General features: G+C 46.5%; 1 protein-coding gene across 3 annotated transcripts in view; it reads right to left on the reverse strand.

Moving 5' to 3' along the window:
* LOC116985271 (kielin cysteine rich BMP regulator) overlaps window positions 1-20,266 on the reverse strand; it is a 112,161-nt gene that overhangs the window by 67,742 nt on the left and 24,153 nt on the right. For all 3 annotated transcript variants that reach the window (XM_033039954.1, XM_033039953.1, XM_033039955.1), the window contains 8 exons: window positions 18,654-19,569; window positions 15,107-16,493; window positions 11,330-11,514; window positions 9,299-9,472; window positions 8,368-8,444; window positions 7,676-7,772; window positions 6,301-6,368; window positions 5,493-5,589 (listed from right to left, as the gene is read on the reverse strand). In XM_033039954.1, the coding sequence (XP_032895845.1) occupies window positions 5,493-5,589; window positions 6,301-6,368; window positions 7,676-7,772; window positions 8,368-8,444; window positions 9,299-9,472; window positions 11,330-11,514; window positions 15,107-16,493; window positions 18,654-19,569 (3,001 nt within the window). The remainder of the gene's footprint in view (window positions 1-5,492; window positions 5,590-6,300; window positions 6,369-7,675; window positions 7,773-8,367; window positions 8,445-9,298; window positions 9,473-11,329; window positions 11,515-15,106; window positions 16,494-18,653; window positions 19,570-20,266) is intronic.

Genomic DNA, 20,266 nt, shown 5'->3' on the forward strand with positions numbered 1-20,266 from the left:
TAGAGGAATGATTGACACTTATTGCAGCACCAACATACAACATTGAACACCACTTCGCCTGGCACAGTGGGAACAATATCTAAATGTTGCTTAAAATTGCCTGTGCCATATTTCTTTATTTAAATCCAACCTAATGTTAGTTATGCCAAGCTTGTTTGGAAAAGGGATCATGATAAAGATCGCAGGGACATAGCAAGTACACAGCATTCTTTCGTTGATGAAAACCAAATGTTTAGAAGAAACAAGGAATTGCAGAACAATGGTTTACCAAGAAAGTACACAAAGTGCAGGAGTAACTCAACGGTTCAGACAGCATCTCTGGAGACATGGATAGGTGACGTTTCGGGATGGGACCTTTCTTCAGACTGGTGCAGTAGGGGGCGAAAGCTGGAACAGAGGTTGGAGCGGGACAGAGTTGGCAAGTGATAGGTGGATACAGGTGAGGGAGGAGGGTTGATTGGCAGATGGTTGGACAAAGGCTGGAGATGAAAAGACACAAAGTGTGAGATAAGGAGACAAGGATAGAGGAGGTGCAAAAATGTAAGGGGAGAAGAAGCAATATAGGTGGAAGATGGGGAGGGGGTGGAAGGGAATGGAGGAAAAAAGGATGCACATGGGGCATATGGAAGAGCGGGGAAAAAGGCCTGTGGAGGATATTTGTAGATTAGTTATTCCCCCCTCCCTTACCTGCACCCATCCTTCATTTGCCAGACTTTGTCTTCCAGCTTTCTCACCCCCCCCTCCCCCCACCAACACACTACAATTAGTCGTAAGGGTCCTAACCTGAAATGTCGCCTATCCATGCCCTCCAGTGATGCTGCCTGACCTGCTGAGTTACTCTCGCACTTAGTGTCTTTTTTTGTAAATTGGCATCTGGATTGCGTGCATCCACAAGGTGACTTTAAGTGGACTTAGATAGATTGAGTAAGTGCCATTCACTCTAATCCTGCTCCGATATTTCTATCTCCCATTATTTCTAATAGGAGTACCAATATTTATTTTGTAGTGTATGTGTTGACCTCTGAGCTCTAGTGTCTCCATACCAACACTGCTGCCAACACTTGTTGGAAGTACTGCGGCAACGCTGCCTCCAACACCACTGACCTGAAACAGTAATGCCCCTGTCCCACTTAGGAAACCTGAACGGAAACCTCTGGAGACTTTGTGCCCCACCCAAGGTTTCCGTGCGGTTCCCGGAGATTGCAGGTGGTTGCCGGAGGTTGCAGGTAGTGGAAGCAGGTACGGAGACTGACAAAAACCTCCGGGAACCGCATGGAAACCTTGGGTGGGCGCAAAGTCTCCAGAGGTTTCTGTTCAGGTTTCCTAAGTGGGACAGGGGCATAACTCTGTTTCTTCTTCCACAGGTACTGCCTGACCGGCTGAGTGTTTCCAACACTATCTGTTTTTATTTTGCATTTCCAATAGCATTGGAAGCAATATTGCTGGAGTGTTTCCAACAGTGCTGGGAACAGTAACACTGGAGAGTTTCAATGGTATCAGGAAGATCATTAGTGGAGAGTTTCCAGCTTGTTGAGAGCCTCGTTACTGGAGAGCTTCCAACAGGGTTGGGATCAGCGTTACAGATGAGTTTCCAATGGTGTGGGGAGCTGTGTTGGCAACACCATTGAGAATCGGGGGGAAACATCCAGTCTGTAAGCAGTGTCTGAACTTTAAAAGCTTCCATGAGATCCTCTTTCATTGTCTCACTTTCTGCAATAGGGCTCCAGAATAGCAGCCAGAATTATTTCTAAGGAGCCACTGTTCATGACCACAACTAGGCCTCCTTCCTGGAGATTCTGACCAAGGTTGGAATCACAGAGTTCTCCATCACCTCTATGTCCTCTATCCTGATTGATTGAAAGACAGAGCATGGAAACACGCCCTTCGGCCCACCTAATCCATGCTGGCCATCGATCACCTATTCACACTAGTTCTACGTTATCCCACTTTCGCATCTACTCCCGACACATTAGGGACAATTTACAGAGGCCCAATTAACTTACAAGGGCACACATGGAACATGGGAAGGAACCATATGGAGGAAACCAACGCAGACACAGGGAGAACGGGCAAACTCCACTAAAACAGCACCTGTCAGGATCAAACCCAGGTCTCTGATACTGTGAGGCAGTAGCTCTACCAGATGCGCCACTGTGCCACCTTGCCTATCTATACTAATTCCACTTGCTACAGACTATCTTAATTCCATATCTCTCCATGCTTTGCTCACTGGTATAGATGCCTCTTAAATGATGTTACTTTCTGCCTTTAGCACCTGCTCTGTAGCTCATTTAAGATACCACCAGCTCTGTGGGACAGATCTACGCCTTAGTCTCTTAAAAGCTCCTCCTTCTCACCTTAAACCTATGCTCTTTATTTTTAGACACCCCAACAATGGGAAACAGACTCTGTTTATCAATGCGTCTCAATTTTATATCATGTCATCTCTCAGTCATCTTCACTCCAGGGAAGGTTCCTGGTCATCTAATCTCTCCTTGTAACTCAGCCACATCCAAACCAGGAGATCATGCTTGCAAATTCTTGCTGCTTCCTGTCGAGCGTAATCACATCTTTCCTGCAAGGTGGGGATCAAAACTGCACCAAACCAATATTTTTGTTCAACTGTAACACAACATCCCAATTCTTGACACAGTGCCTTGGCCAATGCAGGCCAACTTGCCATATGCTTTCTTCACCACCTTTCTGACCTCGGGGATCTAGATACTTGTATCCCAGGATAACAACAAGGGGTATACGTTTATAGATCAACAAAACAACACTCAACGGTGAAAGCAACAGGTGTCCTAAATTTTCTGAGACGCAACTTTCATCATTGTTCAACTTCTGTCAAGGAGAAGCTATGCTTCACCCTCATTAGACCTCATTTGGACTACGCAGTTGCAGCATGGGACCCATACACAAATTAAAAAAAATCTTCCATCGAACGTGTCCAAAGACAGGCAGCTCAATTTGTTACTAATACCTATGAGAGAGAAGTGACTGTTACCAAACTTCTGAATTCTCTGGGGTGGAACCCTCTCCAAGACAGAAGTCAAGCTCACCGTTTGACCTGTTTTTACAAAATGTTAAATGGCCAGCTCGACATAGGTTACAAAACCTACATCAAACCCAAACCAATTAGGAGCAGACGAGGGCATTCGATCCAATTTGAGATACCAGCTACCAAGACAGATGTATACAGCAATTCATTCTTCCCCCGCACAATTAAAGCATGGAATAGTCTTCAACCTACCATAGTTACCCAACCAGGTGCAACTAAATTTAAGGTAGCTCTTTCTTCCCAAAAACCCTTTCTGGCTTAAGTCCTCCCTCCACCACCTCCAGTTTAAATTCCATTTGGAATATATTGGAGGACCAAGAAACCAAGAACCAAGAACAATACTCCCCAGAGAGTATTCAACACCATTTCTCGGGGCCCTGACAATTACTATATGTCCTGTCCTGGTTTAACCTCTCACTTTATAGTCATTTGCTTCACTCAATCTAAGATGAAGCAAATCCTTCCCTTTATCCATTTCTTCCTAAATAGTTTAATAATAACAGCCCAAGAAGCTCACCTGCCCTTTCCTAAACCAATCACCTTGAAGATCATGTCAGTGAAGGTTTGGGTCGTGGTCCTCACAAACTGGTAGCCATGGAGAGAGCGCTGGATGCTGGCCCTGTCTTTCTACACTGAATATTGCTGTTGCACTTCGCAGCATGTATTGAACCTCAAGAACTTTGTTTAGTTCTGTAGCCATAGTTTCTGCAACACCTCTTCTAGATCAAGGTGACTTTGCCTCCATGATTGAGACCATCATGATATGATAGATGACAGAATGGCTTAGATGAGAGTGGGATAGATGAGAGGTGTTTAGGAAAGAACTGCAGATGCTGGTTTAACTCGAAGGTAGACACAAAATGTTGGAGTAACTCAGCGGGACAGGCAGCATCTCTGGAGAGAAGGAATGGGTGACGTTTCGGGTCGAGACCTTTCTTCAGACTCTTCAGGGATAGATGAGAGTATGGTTTAGACATGCAGTAGTGCCAATGATATCACAATGTTCAAATGAGTTGGTATACTTGGTTCTTTGAAGGGACGGGAGATGTATTTTCCACGTTGTATCTCTGAAATGAAATTTCAACTACCCTTAAGTTCAAAGAAACAAGCAGCCCCATGGATGAGGAAATGATGGCTTCCAATGCAGACTTCGGCGCTACTTTCCTCTTGGATGCTTTGTATGGCCGGAGCAGCATCATTGGGAGAGGCTGCCTGTTCTCCTTTATCAACCCTGTTTGATCAGAGACACTGTGGAAACTCCTTCACGTCCCTCTGAGTCGCAGCTGAAGCACTCCCTCGCAGCTGTGAGCTGCTCAGATTCACCACGTGCCTTACACTGCAGCTGTGTGAGGGTTTGTTTCCTTTGAGATTCCCCTGTGGAAGTCTTGATCTTACAGGAGCAGTGATCTTACCAGCAATTCTCCCATCACTAAATCGTCCAACATGCGTCGTGGTCACAGAGTTCTGTGAAGAGCGGTTGCAAGAGTAACACATCTTCCCCCCACTTTCTCATAAACCTAACTGGAATCTTTGAAGACTGGCTCCCGTGTTGCCAGCAGGAACAATTCTAGACCGTAGCAATCATGTGACAAGGTGGCACAGGCTCGGTGCAATTTGACTTATCCTTAACTGCTTCCAAATAGGGGCTATGAGAGTCCTGGGGTAGTGGGGGCTGGGGGGATTGAGGACAAAAGGAATCCTGGGATAGAGTGGGATGAGGATGGGAGGGTCCCTGAAACATGAGGTCCTCGGGAATGCGCAATGGTGGAAGGGTTCAAAGACAGATACAAAATGCTGGAGTAACTCAGCGAGAGAGGCAGCATCTCTGGATAGAAGGAATGGGTGACATTTCAGGTAGTGACCCTTCTTCAGGCCTTTCTTCAGTTCTTGGGGAGAGGAGGGGAGCAGTTGGGTCCTGGGGAGTGGAGGAAGAAGGACTGAGGACGGAGGGGTCTCTACTTTGGGACAAGGGGCCTTAGCAATTCCAACTCAATTTCTATAAAAGGTCATTGGGGTCCTCTTCACTTTGGGATTTCCTCAGTTGTTAGTGAGAGGGGCTTTGCTGGGAAGACTGGGGCAGCCTCACCTTTATTGGTTTTGAACCCAGGATGTTGCATGGTTGTGCATTTTAATGTTAATTGCATTTTTTTCTGAGTAAATGTGATAAATCGTTTGCCCAATTCAGAAGACAGTTAAGAGCAACAAAGTGGGTATAGGTTCACAAACAGCAGAGCCCTGGAAAAAAATAATTGTCCTTCTTTACAGCACATAATAGAACTAGATAGGTTTTATGGCATTCTGAGAATTGCATGGCGTAAACTATGATTCTAGCTTTCTAACTTGTATTATGTCAATTAAATTCCCCTGTTAACCAGGCGCTAATGATAGGGTGTCTAAAGTTAACTGTTCATCTCATGTTATCTGATGTTACCTGACTGACAGATGGAGCAGCATTCTCCAGCAGGCTTGTATTGGTCTAAGCAAGTGAGCTCTAGACATGTGACCTCCTTACACCGGACATTTCCATCCTGCAGAGAAATAAAGAATTATTTGTGTTTTAATCCTGATCAAATGCCTGTAGCAGATGGAGGTGGGACCCACCTGGGCCTAGTGGAGGCGGGACCATTCATGGCAGACAGTGATCTGCTGACTGGCGCTATCAGTTGAGGATGGGCCTCTCTATGGTGGGGCTATCCGTGGCTGGTGGTGGGGAGGCTACCGTTAGAGAATAGCTTTTTCCTTGGCAGGTGGGGGTGGCAAGATCAGTCCGAGCAGGCGGCGCTGTGCTGGGCCAGGTTATCCAGGGCAGGTGGTCCAAATACCGGCTACAACCTCACTTTGCATTTCGATGCATGAATCAGGGCGTCAGTTGGCGTTGGTTAAGTTTTTATTAATATTATTCTATCCTCTGATCTAGTGGCCAACTGGTCAAACCACTGATCTCTCATGTCCCCTTATGCATTACCAGGGAGACATCTCCCGCCCTTGAGTCTCTTCCTGAATCTTTCTTAATTGAAACAAGACTCTGAGTGCATTAGGGACTAGACTTTCACCATCTGAAACTGGTTGCTCACTACTCAATCCCTCCAAAGTTTCCAGTGGCCCCACCTAATGGGGTCTGTGCTCCAATACAAGGCAGACAAAGCCTGGGCTGACTTCCTGCACCTCTCAGCCTCCCAGAACTGTCTTCACTCCACATTGAGAATATACAGTAGCTGTACATTGCAGGGTCCTCCTACCTCGCACGAGCATTGTGTACAGGCTTCCGGCTTCCAGCTCTCCCCATGAGCTCTTCCATTGGCACAGCCTACCATGCAATCAAAACAAGCACGTTACCAAACCGCAGAGCTTACGGATAGGTAACACACACATGAGGAGCAGAGGGGCACAGACATAGAGGAGCAGAGACACACACACGGAGGAGCAGAGAGGCACACAGATGGAGCAGCAGAGAGGCACAGAAATACAAACACACTGAAGATTTACGTTTGACAAAGGGATTCATTTTTATGGGAGGTAAGACTGAGCATGCAGTTGTACTGCATATCAGCTATGAACTAAATGGGTGGTGTAACAGGTGTAACAAAGGGCTGAATGAATGTGACCAGTTACTGTGCTTCAAGCACTAACCACATAGTCACAACATGAACATTAAGCTCTTAATGTAAAAAAGGATTATTCACACAGAGGATAGCACGTATCTGGAACTAGCTACCAGAGGAATTAGTGACGCCAGACACAATAACAACATTTAAAAGTTATTTGGGCAGGTACATAGATAGGAAAGGTTTAGAGGGATATGGGCCAAATAGGACTAGTTTATATGGAGCATCATAGTCAGCATGGACAAGTTGGGCCGAAGAGCCTGTTTTCCACATTGTAGTATGACTCTGTATTTCACCAAGAATTGCTAATTAATCCGCCCAACTGCTCTATGCAGACCAACTTGCTTGTCTTTTCTGCACTTAACAACATTTAAATATTAATGGTGTAATTAGTCTAGGCTGATGCTGTTAAAGGAGGAAATATGAAGACATCTTATCCCACTGAATGCCCCTTTCACCTTGCTGCCTGCTCTCTTGTTCTCTGCATCACCCACATTCCCAGAGACAACTATAATGTTTGAAGGGTCCCACCCAATTGAAAGCCACGATTTGGGATTAACGAGTGTAAATCGAAGGCACACGCACTAAACAGATCAACACCAAGTCCTGTCTCCCAACGCATCTCCGGTTCCTCGCTCCCCTCCATTGAGTCTGTCCAAAGCAAGCGTTGTCTGCGAAGGGCGCTCAGCATCGTCAAGGACTGCTCTCACCCCAACCATGGACTGTTTACCCTCCTACCAGGAGGCGCCAGCAGGTCCAGGAACAGCTTCTTCCCTGCGGCTGTCACACTACTCAACAATGTACCTCGGTGACTGCCAATCACCCCCCCCCCCCGGACACTCCTCCCACAGGAAAAACACTATGACTGTATGCATGTAAACAGATTTATTTATTGAAATCATATTCTATGTCGCTCTTCCAGGGAGATGCTAACTGCATTTCGTTGTCTCTGTACTGTACACTGACAATGACAATTAAAGTTGAATCTGAATCAGAATCTGAATCTTACCTTGAGCGCACTGTGGGCAGCAGGATCCTGGTCTCTGCACAACATCCTTACAGCTGAGGGTCGGGCACTGCACTGAGGCACAGGATATATCTCCATTCTTCAAAGGAAGGTGAAGCATCTCATCAGCCACGGGCTTCACCACACATTCAAACTCAAAAGTACAACTACCTCCCAATAACCCATTTTCATCATCCCAGCCATATGTGAAAGATGCCGACTCTCTTCTGAAGCTGTTGGTTCCCCCCCCCTCACCCCCCCCCCCCCCCTCCAGAAGGTTCGGACTCTCTCCACTGTCCTCTGAAGATGCTGACTTTCCTTTCTCCTCCTCTGAAGTTCATGACTTTTTCTCTCCCTCCCCTCAAGGTGCTAAATCCCTCCACCCTCCCCTGAAGGGCCGATTATCTGACTCCTCGCCTGAAGGTCTGACTCTCCCTCACACACCCCTGAAGATCTGTCTCGTCCTCTCTTCCTGAATTTGTGACTTCCCCTCCTCCACTGACCCTCCTTTTCCTCCTGAAGTCGTGACTCTCTCTCTCTCCCCTTCCCCTGGAAACCTGACTCTCTCTCCCTCTGCCAAAGCTGCTAACTCTCTCACCCCCCTCCCTGGAGATCAGACTCTCTCTCCCCCTCCCCTGGAGACCTGATTCTTTTCCCCTTCCCTTGACAGTACCGGCTCTGTCTCGTTCACTCACCAGGCACACGCAGGATGTGCAAGTATCAACGATGACCGAATCTCCGTTCTGAAAAGTTTGCCCATTATACCTACAACCTTTAACAGGAAGAAGATAGCTGGTAAATTATTTCACATCTGAGACACCCCAGCCCTGAAATACCTGAAAATTATTCCCTTCCTTCTGATCATCATGTTACTTTGTTAGGATTAAAATAACAAATTAAAACCTTGCTCCATTCTATCAATTTACAGAAGAAAGCTCCAAACTCAATGCCTTCCCGCCTCCTCTAAATTGCTGTACTGAGATCATTACCCCTTGGTCCATTCGTAAAATGGTAAGTTTCTCCAATGTTTTCATCCATTTCTCCAATGCATCCATTCCTTTCAACAACACACCCATCTCCAATTTAATTTTTCTATCCTTAATTGCCCATGTTATTCCCTTTTCAATTTACATTTCATCTACTTCTCTCCTAGATCACAGCTCCCCTTTACGACTCTCGTAGTTCCTAAGCTCCCTCCCAACACCCGACAATCTTATACCCCCTGATCTCCCTGCTCTACTAACCCCCTTGCTTCTGCCACTCTCATGAGCTCTCTTCCTGGATTTTTAATCTGGATAAGTGCAGAGACACTCTGGGTTGATGGGAGGAGGCAGGTTGCAAGCTATGGCAGAGAAATGGAAGGGAGTGTAGAGGCGTACACAGCAGAACATAGACAAGGTGGTATAAGTTCCAGTTCCTTGTAGTTACAGTCCAGGGATTGAGTGGTTAAGAGATGAATGAGAATGTGAAGTTTATGGAGAAAGTTTCTAATGGAGAGGAGAAGCTGGGTTATCTTAGATCTCACCGTGTGTGCCTGTTACCTTTTGGTTTTGATACCCCTTTGAAAGTTTACATTGTAACTAGACTGAGAGTTTCAGGGAGCAGTGGATGGGGAGCAGGCTGTACCATCACAAGAAGAACAGCATTGACTTGGGTCCGGGGCTGGATGCTGGCAGCTCCCAGGGTCTGGACAGTGCAGCTTGGAACAAGACACGGCACCACCTTGGCATATACACAGCTGGCATCCAGACTGCCAGCTCGAACCATCCACGTGACTCATGCCCATTTCATCTATACAACCTGGAATGAAGAAATAAGTCATAAAGACAACGAGCAAACATGCAACAGAGTGAGCTATAAGCTAAATAATGGGGGGAACATTCTGGGATCAAGGGGTGATTAGATGGAGAGAGAAATGAAAAAAAACTGGTACATAACGCAGCTAAAGCGGCAAAAGAAGATTAATATTAGTATCAGTCAATACATTCAAGCAAAAATGATTCAAATGCAGAACATATTAGCAAGAAGCTGCCCAAATTATTTCCCAGAGTCTATGCATCCATTCCCTCGTGTGCTAATGTAGGAGTCTGGATCCAATAATTATCCTGATACAAGGCTTGATGTTGGGATTACCAGGGGGACGGCAATGTGTTACACAAACTTGGGGAATTTTCAAAACCGAAATGCTCCACAGCCAATTCCATCAGGATGTTGTGATCAGTATCGTCCAAGTCCAGAGGCAAATGCCAAGCTTTGGCTGGAGAAAGCCAAAAGTGATTGCAACTGTGCCTCCCAAAGTGAAAAGAGACCAGCTAGAGTGATGGTGGAGAGAACTGGATATGCTCGGATATCAACCATCAGTATTAGGTTTCACGCACAGACCTTCAATCCTCTCACATTATATCAACCGCAGAAATCAAAGTGAATGCGCAAACACAGTCTGGTCCAACCCCACCCTTTATAGCTCAATGCAGCCCCTCCCTTACCCAGAGCCCCTCTAACCTAGCCCCTTCCTTTCCAGCAATCAACACAGACCCTTGTCTCCCCACAGCCCGACATTGCCGCTCTCCTCACCACTGCCCCATCTCTTTCCACAGTCTGACACAATCACTCCACTCTGCAAAGTCCAATGCATCCTCTCCTTTCCCTCCACAGCCACCCCATCCCCGGAAACCTACATAGCCCCTCTCCACAATGCAGTCCAGTTCCTTTGTACAAACACAGACCGATCTCCTGCCTGACCATCCCAGCCCAACACATTCTCTTCACCTCACCTCTGAGCCGCCCCTTCACCTGCTCAACCAGGTAGCAGAGTGGTGCTACTGATGGTGCAGTTGCCTCATAACCCCCGTGCCCTGGCTTTGATGCTGACCTTCAGTGTTGTGTGGAGTTGGCACTTGTGCTTACACGGGTCTCCCCATGTGCTCCAAATCCCTCTCACATCCCAAGACATGCTGGTTGGTAGGTCAATAGGCCACAGCAAATCACTCCAAGTGTAAGTAATGTTGGTGGAATAGAGAGGTGTCAATGGGCATGTGAGACAGATCAGGTTACAGGGAAGTAAGAGGGGGGGTTAAGATTGGTGTGGTTGCTCTGGGAGACGGCGTTGGCTGGCCAAATGGCTTCCTTCTACGTCATAGGTAAATGTGGCAAATCAACTTCTCCCTTCCTGTGGCCCAAACCAACAGTTTGTCTCTCCTCCCCATTGCCCAAAACAATTCCTCATTAGTGCCGAAGATAATCACAAGATGCTGGAGCAACTCAGTGGGACAGGCAGCATCTCTGGAGAAATGGAATGGGTGATGTTTTGGGTTGAAACCCTTCCTCAGACAAGTCAGAGGAAAGGGAAATGAGAGATACAAACAATGATGTGGAGAGATATAGAACAAATGAATGCAAAAAAGTAACAGTGATCCGAAACGTCACCCATTCCTTTTCTTCGGAGATGCTGCCTGTCCTACTGAGTTACTCCAGCATTTTGTGTCTGTCTTTGGTTTAAACCAGCATCTGCAGCTCCTTCCTATACATACTTCTCTAGAGCCATTCTTGCCCCCCCCCCCCCTCGCTCCCCTCAGCCCAGCCATAACCCGGCCCCATATTATAAACCCAGCGAGCAGGCAACGTGAAGAGATTGACTGGGAAGTGCTAGTAACCGACCCTGACACATGACATGGCGGCCTGTCGCTCGATCGTACCACTCGCTGAAGCAGGCTCCGCAGCGGTGGACCCGGCACTCCGAGTTTGGGAACCCCGGGCACTCCGTGTGCTGGCACAGGTCAGGGCAGCTGACTGGCTGAGTGCCCATCGGGCAGCCCGAATACCAATGCAGCTCGAAACAAAACCTAGGAGGCAAGAGAAAGCAGGCAAGGGAGAGGTCAACAAAGCAGAGAAAGGTTCACATCATCGCCCTGTGCACGAACATTCGTGATTAGTAATAGTGTCAGGGGTTACGGGAAGAAGGCAGGAGGATGGGGTTGAGAGGGAAAGATAGATCAGCCATGAATGAATGGCAGAATAGACTTGATGGGCCAAATGGCCTAACTCTGCTCCTATGAGTTATGAACATGAACACTGAGAGCCATGGGATTAAATATGGGAAGCTGAGGGGTTACGACATCAAGGTTTATAAAATAATGTGCTGTAAATAGGGATGATAGTTCAGTCCTTTTCTAAAAATCTAAAACTGGAGGGCATAGGTTTAATGTGAGGGGGGGGAATTTAAAAGAGGAGAAAGTTATTTTACATGGAGGATGGTAGTTATATAGTGCTAGCTGCCAGAGGAAGTGGGAGAGGCAGGTACCATCACGGCATTTTAAATTACATTTGACAGGTTCTTGGGTAGGAAATGAGCATCTTGCAGGCAGATGGGATTAACATATATGGACATAATTGTTAGTAGGGGATGAGTTGGGTCTCAGAATTTTGTATCACAAATTATAATCAGTTTCACAGGAGTATTACCAAACAAAACATGACATTGAGGTACATAAAAATGATACGGGGACAGATGACCACATGACTAGTCAAGGAAATAGATATTAAGGAGTGTTTTATGGAGGAAAAGATAGTTAATGAAGGCAGCAAGGTAACCTGTAGAAAGGCTGAGGTCTGGACAGCAAGGAAATGGCTGTCAAAGGGTGGACTAATTCCTAATTGTCTGAAGCAAACCGGAGAACCACAAGATCTTAGATGAGAGGTTAGGGAGACAAGGCCATAGAATGATTGGACTACATGGATGAGGATTTTAAAATCAAAGTACTGTTTAGTTATGAGCTAGATAAAGTTAAAACTTGAAGGATTGAAGGGTGAAACAGAAGTTAGTTTACTATAGGCATAGCAGCAGTTTTACATTTAGGAGAGTAGAACAGATAAACCATAAAAATCAAACAGCATTGTGTGATTTATCTATATAGGGGCATAGATGCATGATTTCTGCAGTTCACAGTATTTACACAATCCATCCAAAATAAATTCAAACAGTGTAAAAGATAGTGACATTTTTAAGGATAAATCATGTTCCGTGCCAACCAACATTCTGCAGTCTTTTGCTTTAGTTTAATAAACACTGCTCTGCAGGCCGGCACCAGCCGAACCCTAGTCACAGCCTGGAGTAAGTGTAGTGTGTGTTCTGCTGATGGACCTGGGCACAAACTAAGCTGTACTGGAGACATCACAGTGAGGCTCTGTTAATTGTGAACTTTTGCAGTACATCCAGGAACTATAAAAAAAATGTTGGTTGTTTTGAGCATGTGACTAAAGAGCACATTTCTGCATCTGAAGTTAACTCACAATTAGTGTTTTTATAGCTTTATAAAATAGTTTTCAGTAATGTTAAATCAATAATGTTAAATAATGTTTAATCAGCTGGCGGCATGGTGCGCAGTGGCAGAGTTGCTGACCTTACATTTTCAGAGACCGAGTTCGATCATGACTACCGGTGCTGTCTGAACGGAATTTGTATGTTCTCCCCGTGACTTGCGTGGGGTTTCTACGGGTAATCCGGTTTCCTCTCATACTCCAAAGACTTGCAGGTTTAAAGGTTAATTGGCTTCGGTAAAGATTGTAAATTGTCCCTAGTGTGTAGGATAGTGCTAGTGTACGGGGATCGCTGGTCGGTGCGGACTCGATGGGCCGAAGGGCTTGTATCTGTGCTGTATCTCTAAGCTAAACTAAAGTTTACCTAAAGGGGGAGAAATAACTTTCTGATCTAAGATTAAATTAAAAAAAAACATTTGCTTGCTACTCTTAAAAATATCATAGATTTAAAAACAAAAATTCAATTAGATTTGAATATGCTTTTCAAGTGAACTAATGCATAATAGAGTTGGGAACTGACAAAATGCAAATAAAAACGTGGCAAAAGACAAATTTGCTTCTCAATGCAAATACAACTTTGGATGCAATTAGTGCCTGGACAAGAGATTACACCCCAAAGTACAGATACTATCCCATGGATAGTCAGTGTAAGGAAGAATGATGAATCCATCTACAAGCATTGGGAGGCCACCTTCAGAGATAGTGTGCAGTTCGGGTCGTTATTATATAAAGCACATTAAATCCAGAGCGCAGAGACATGGATACCCCAGCTTGAGTTCTGAGAGAGGGAACTCCAGTTTTGAGGATAAACCTAAATCACAGGCATTATGCCCACTGCAACAAAACTTAGAGGAGTTTTAATAGAACTAAATAATGGAGTGATACGGAGAATAGAGAATGTGGGTTTCTGCTGGTTGTGGGCCATGGTGAAATATCCTGGATGAAAGGAGACCATCTCGGCATGGTGGCGCAGCGATAGAGTTGCTGCCTTACAAAGCCAGAGACCCGGGTTTGATCCCGACTATGGGTGCTGTCTGTATGGAGTTTGTACGTTCTCCCCGTGACCTGCGTGGTTTTCCCCGGGTATCCTCCCACACTCCAAAGAAGCACAGGTTTGTAAGCTAATTGGCTTGGTGAAATTGTGAATTGTCCCTGGTATGTGTAGGGTAGTGTTAGTCTGCTGGTCGGTGAGGACTCGGTGGGCCGAAGGGCCCGTATCTACACTAAACTAAATCACACCACCTTCATTAAAAGTACTGTACTGGGACCATAGTCAAACAGTTAAATAAGTACATAGTAAACATAGAAACATAGAAATTAGGTGCAGGAGTAGGCCATTCGGCCCTTCGAGCCTGCACCGCCATTCAATATGATCATGGCTGATCATCCAACTCAGTATCCCGTACCTGCCTTCTCTCCATACCCTCTGATCCCCTTAGCCACAAGGGCCACATCTAACTCCCTCTTAAATATAGCCAATGAACTGGCCTCGACTACCCTCTGTGGCAGGGAGTTCCAGAGATTCACCACTCTCTGTGTGAAAAAAGTTATTCTCATCTCGGTTTTAAAGGATTTCCCCCTTATCCTTAAGCTGTGACCCCTTGTCCTGGACTTCCCCAACATCGGGAGCAATCTTCCTGCATCTAGCCTGTCCAACCCCTTACGAATTTTGTAAGTTTCTATAAGATCCCCTCTCAATCTCCTAAATTCTAGAGAGTATAAACCAAGTCTATCCAGTCTTTCTTCATAAGACAGTCCTGACATCCCAGGAATCAGTCTGGTGAACCTTCTCTGCACTTCCTCTATGGCAATAATGTCCTTCCTCAGATTTGGAGACCAAAACTGTACGCAATACTCCAGGTGTGGTCTCACCAAGACCCTGTACAACTGCAATAGAACCTCCCTGCTCCTATACTCAAATCCTTTTGCTATGAAAGCTAACATACCATTCGCTTTCTTCACTGCCTGCTGCACCTGCATGCCCACTTTCAATGACTGGTGTACCATGACACCCAGGTCTCGCTGCATCTCCCCTTTTCCTAGTCGGCCACCATTTAGATAATAGTACATAGTAACAAGTGCTTGTTAAATAATGAACTACATATTCTCTATCCCTACCTGAGGTCGGGGGTCACAGGAAGCCAGAGGCCATCGTCTTTCACTGAGGATATGTTGGGGATATATCCGCTGTCAAAAGGATGATGTGAAACCCACTTCTGCTCAATTTGCCGGATGAGGGTGATCGTGTCGTGCTGATCAGTGGTCACCCAGTTGTGGACAAGCCACCAATCTGGGAGTGGGGTTACTGGGGGGCAGATACGTTTAATGTTGAGCAGCAGCTCAGTGTTTGCCATGTACAGCTGCTGCTGGACAAAGAAGTAGAATCTCATGTGATGAGGGCCTCGGAAGAAATAATTGCAGTTGTCTTTATCATACCCCTTCTCATCGAAACCAAACATGTCAAACCCATTCTTATCCAAGCCAAACTTGTTGTATCCGTAAGTGTTATAGCCACCATCAAAGAATGACTCGATAACTTCCACCTTAACGTAAGGCAGGTAGGTCTCATCTTTCCTCATTCCAAATGATGTGACCAGAGACCGATTGAATCCATACCGATTGTATCCTGAAACATCAAATCCTTCGATGTCAAAACCATCCCGATTGAAATGGTCTCTGCCGTAACCATTGCAATCCCAGCCAGCCCGGTCGAAGCCGCTGCGATCATAGCCCTGCCAATCATACCCATGAGTATTGTAAACTCTGTGTGTGTCTGGTTGCGCATCTTGATCAAAACCTTTCCCATCATAGCCATCCTGGTCACGGTGGAGAGAATTGGAGTGAGTATAGTTGCAAGGGGCACCGAGTGTGACTGGCACGTACACCGTGCAAAGCTGCTGCTGAGATAACAACAGGTCATCCGGGGCAATGTCAAACGGCTTCATCTTCACGTATCGGAACTCACATGGATAACGGGGCAGACCAGTGGGGCTGCGGTCTTGCCAGTGACTCCACAGCTTATCTATAAACGCATAATGGGACAGAAATATTGGATCATAGGGACTGAAAGGTGAGGCCATGTGGCCACCCACCCAGAGATGGAAGAGCCCTGAGATGGCTTCCATTTGAATGGAAAACTGGGTAAAGTCTTGTTCTGCTAATATCAACTGAATGTTGATTGCGTCTGGAAGAATGATGGAAGAGTTGAAGTGACGACGGAGGCAAGGCACCCATTCACCGTCCTGCTGGAAAGGGTGATGGGACACGCAGTCTGTCTCAGGCTCTCCGTTAGCCCCAAAGAAGTTTCCCTGCCAAGCAGTCGAGCTTTCCATCGAACCCGCGTCAATGGTCCACTCGAAATACGGGATGCTGATGTCACATGATATCTTCTGCAGTTCTCGTTCCACCATTCGGAGGAAGTAACGGTGCCAGGGCAGGAAGGTGGACAGTCCATTGGCTTGTGGCGAGTACTCTGCTTTCAGCTTGGCAAACTCCTCCCAGATACCTGTTGGACCACAAGGAAGTGTTAACAATATTTCATTTGTGCCTTTATCTCCTCATGGCAAGACATAGCTCCTCACAGCCAATGGTGCATACAAGGCTCTGCAATGTTTGAAGCATGTTGCCAATTTGGCCACAAAAAGGTGTCTCTAAACAACATCCGAATGAGTGAATGGTTCACTTAATTTTGTCATGCTTGAGCAAATGTAACCAGGGAAGGAATGTCAATTATCTAAATATTCTCCAAATGAAGCACCCTAGTAACACGTGGCTTTGGATTAAATCATTTTAGAAGATGACTTTTGCTAGTCCCTCCTTGAGGGGCAATCTTCTCACACAGAGGATGGTGGGTTTGTGGAGGTGGAGGTAGTTGAAGCAGAAACCATACAACATTTAAAAGACATTTGTCACAGATACATGGATAGGAAAGGTTAAGAGGGATATGGGCCAATCACAGGCATAGAAACATAGAAAATAGGTGCAGGAGGAGGCCATTCAGCCCTTCGAGCCTGCACCGCCATTCAATATGATCATGGCTGATCATCCAACTCAGTATCCTGTACCTGCCTTCTCGCCATACCCCCTGATCCCTTTAGCCACAAGGGCCACATCTAACTCCCTCTTAAATATAGCCAATGAACTGGCCTCAACTACCTTGTGGCAGAGAATTCCAGAGATTCACCACTCTCTGTGTGAAAAATGTTTTTCTCATCTCGGTACTAAAAGATTTCCCCCTTATCCTTAAACTGTGACCCCTTGTTCTGGACTTCCCCAACATCGGGAACAATCTCCTGCATCTAGCCTGTCCAACCCCTTAAGAATTTTGGCAGGTGGGACTAATGTAGATGGGGTAGTTTGCTCTAGCATGGGCAAGTTGGGCTGAAGGGCCTGCTTCCATGCCGTATGTCTCTATGAATGTTGTGATGACACATCTCCATTGGATTCACTGTCAGGGGATGCGCCAACCAGTTTGCTTGAGACGATAAAGCAATTTTGGGCTTGGGCGAGGTGATGGGATGTCAGTGTGGGCTGAAGGGAAAGGAGGGGGAACCATCTTGTTGGTGAAACTGTGGATACCTATTTCTCTTACCCGCATGGTTGTTGAGCGACAGTGTATATGTTAATGACGTCAATTGTAAGGTGAATGTTAGCCAAGAGAACTCTTCCGCTCTTCTCCTGACAATGCCATGCAATGTTTTACCTGGAGCTGAGAGGATGCAGCTTGGTGAACCATCTGATGTGGAACAGGGCACCGTGCATCCATGTGAACACTGCACTTGTAATTGTATACACACGAGCTGGTTCAAAAGGTCAGGGACCGGACACAGCTCAATCAACATTCCCTCAGAAAGCACAACGCCATTGCATTTGTACATGTGCAGTATTCTGGACAAATATACTCTCCAGAGGCTTTCCACCAACTTAAAACACAACACGGATGCTTGGGATGATTCTCCACTTGGCTGGACAAGTGCAACTTTAACCAAACTGAAAAGAGCATATAAGAAAGAGCCCACATATCTGGCACCTCACTCATCCCTGCATAATCACTCCTTGCTGATTGCAGTATGTTCCAGCCTCAAAATCTACTGTTATTCACCAAGACTTTGATAGTACTGTGTAAACCTGTGGTCTCTGCCATCTTGAGAAAGAAAAGCACTAATACAGCGACCTCCTCCATGTCCCACCCACCATCCTGGCTTGCAACCAGAATTGCAGTTCCTTTATGTTCAAGTAGGAACTGTAGATGCTGGAAGATCGAAGGTACACAAAAATGCTGGAGAAACTCAGCGGGTGCAGCAGCATCTATGGAGCGAAGGAAATAGGCGACGTTTCGGGCCGAAAGGTTTGAAGAAGGGTTTCGGCCCGAAACGTCGCCTATTTCCTTCGCTCCATAGATGCTGCTGCACCCGCTGAGTTTCTCCAACGTTTTTGTGTACCTTTGCAGTTCCTTTATCATCGTTTTGTCAAAAACATTGAAATGGCTGCAGCAAGTTTCAAGGTAGCATCTTCATCACACAGAAAGCAGTGGCTCATGAACTGTGGGAAATTATGGGCTGCCATTAAATGTTGGTCATGCAAGAGACGGCCGTGTGTTGTAAATAAACTAACAGTACGTGCCCACAGATGACAGGCAGCATGTGTAGTAGAGACTGGAGCTTACCCTGTTTGAAGTAGACATCGCGTATTGCTGCCTGGTAAACCATCATTTCCTCAGCCATCATGTCGCGGATCTCCTTGCGCTGGCTGACGTGCCGACAGTTGCACTCGATTACCCCGGTGTAGCTGCAGACGCAGATCTCGCAGCTGTACTCGAAGGACTCTCCGAAGCGGTAGGAGTGACCGTGGAAGGTACAGCCACAGCCCTGGCTGCACTGGACATCCTCACACCGCTGGCCAGGCCTGAAGCTGACCACCTCTCTCCCCGGCTCACCTCTGTTGAGAGCCTGGCAGTGAGAGGTTGGCAGATATTCACAGTGGTAGGTGTAGGCTGCAGAGAACCCGAGATAGTTGAAACCCTCTCGGTTGATCCCAACGCAGTTAAACTGGGCACGGTTGTAACCGTCCGCGTTGAATCCTGTTGCATCAAACTCTGCCCTCGCATCGTGCTCCCCCTTCTTGTTGTAGCCAGTGAGGTTAAACCCAGTGTCCCTGTAAAACCCATCGCGGTCGTATCCCTGCCTGTCAAATCCGTACTTGTCGAACTCTCGCCCGTCGCTCAGGCCGCTGAAGATCTGCCCGTTTGGACCAAATAGTGCAGGCCCAGACCGCACGGGGTTAAAAGCCACCACTTTCCTTCCATTCCGGTCCAGGCTGGATACGTTATAACCATAGCGGTCGTAGCCCTCGTGGTCGTAACCAATCGGGACGTCGGACAATTGAGGGTGTCGGTAGCAGCAAGCTCCGACCTCGCACCTCTCCCTGCATTCCTCACCGGTTGCAAAGTTGTTGCTGTTGCCGCCACAGCCACTGTAATTAAACTCTTCACACACACCCGAGCAGCTGCTGTAAAACCAGCGTTGTGTAGGAGCACCGTGTCCATTGTGGCAACCACCTTCAACCCGAGGCAAAGTACAAACCTGCAGAGCCAACCAGGGAGCATCAAACGGTTTATCTGCCAAATGGTCACGAGAAACGCCCTGCACTAAGGCATTAAAATATCTGGACCTACCTGACCCCTGGGTCTAATAGAACTTCTTATAATATAATATAATATAATATAATATAATATAATATAATATAATATAATATAATATAATATAATAATAATAGAATATCATAAAATAATAATAATCATAATTAAACCCATGAGTGATTTGGAAGATTTGGAAGAGAGATGGGCTTCAATAGAGCAGCATGGTGGTGCAGCGGTAGAGTTGCTGCCTTGGCCCCTGTCCCACTTAGGAAACCTGAACGGAAACCTCTGGAGACTTTGCGCCTCACCCAAGGTTTCCGTGCGGTTCCCGGAGGTTGCAGGTGGTTGCAGGTAGTGGAAGCAGGTAGGGAGACGGACAAAAACCTCCGGGAACCGCACGGAAACCTTGGGTGGGGCGCAAAGTCTCCAGAGGTTTCCATTCAGGTTTCCTAAGTGGGACAGCACGTGCGGCGCCGGAGACCCGGGTTCGATCCCGACTATGGGATATCTGTTGTTCGGAGTTTGTATGTTCTCTCCGTGACCGCGTGGGTTTTCTCCGAGATCTTCGGTTTCCTCCCACATATCAAAGACGTACAAGTTTGTAGGTTAATTGGCTTGGTGTATGTGTAAATTGTCACTAG

The sequence above is a fragment of the Amblyraja radiata genome, chromosome 21, assembly GCF_010909765.2.
Source record: "Amblyraja radiata isolate CabotCenter1 chromosome 21, sAmbRad1.1.pri, whole genome shotgun sequence".
In the NCBI taxonomy this organism is placed as follows: Eukaryota; Metazoa; Chordata; class Chondrichthyes; order Rajiformes; family Rajidae; genus Amblyraja; species Amblyraja radiata.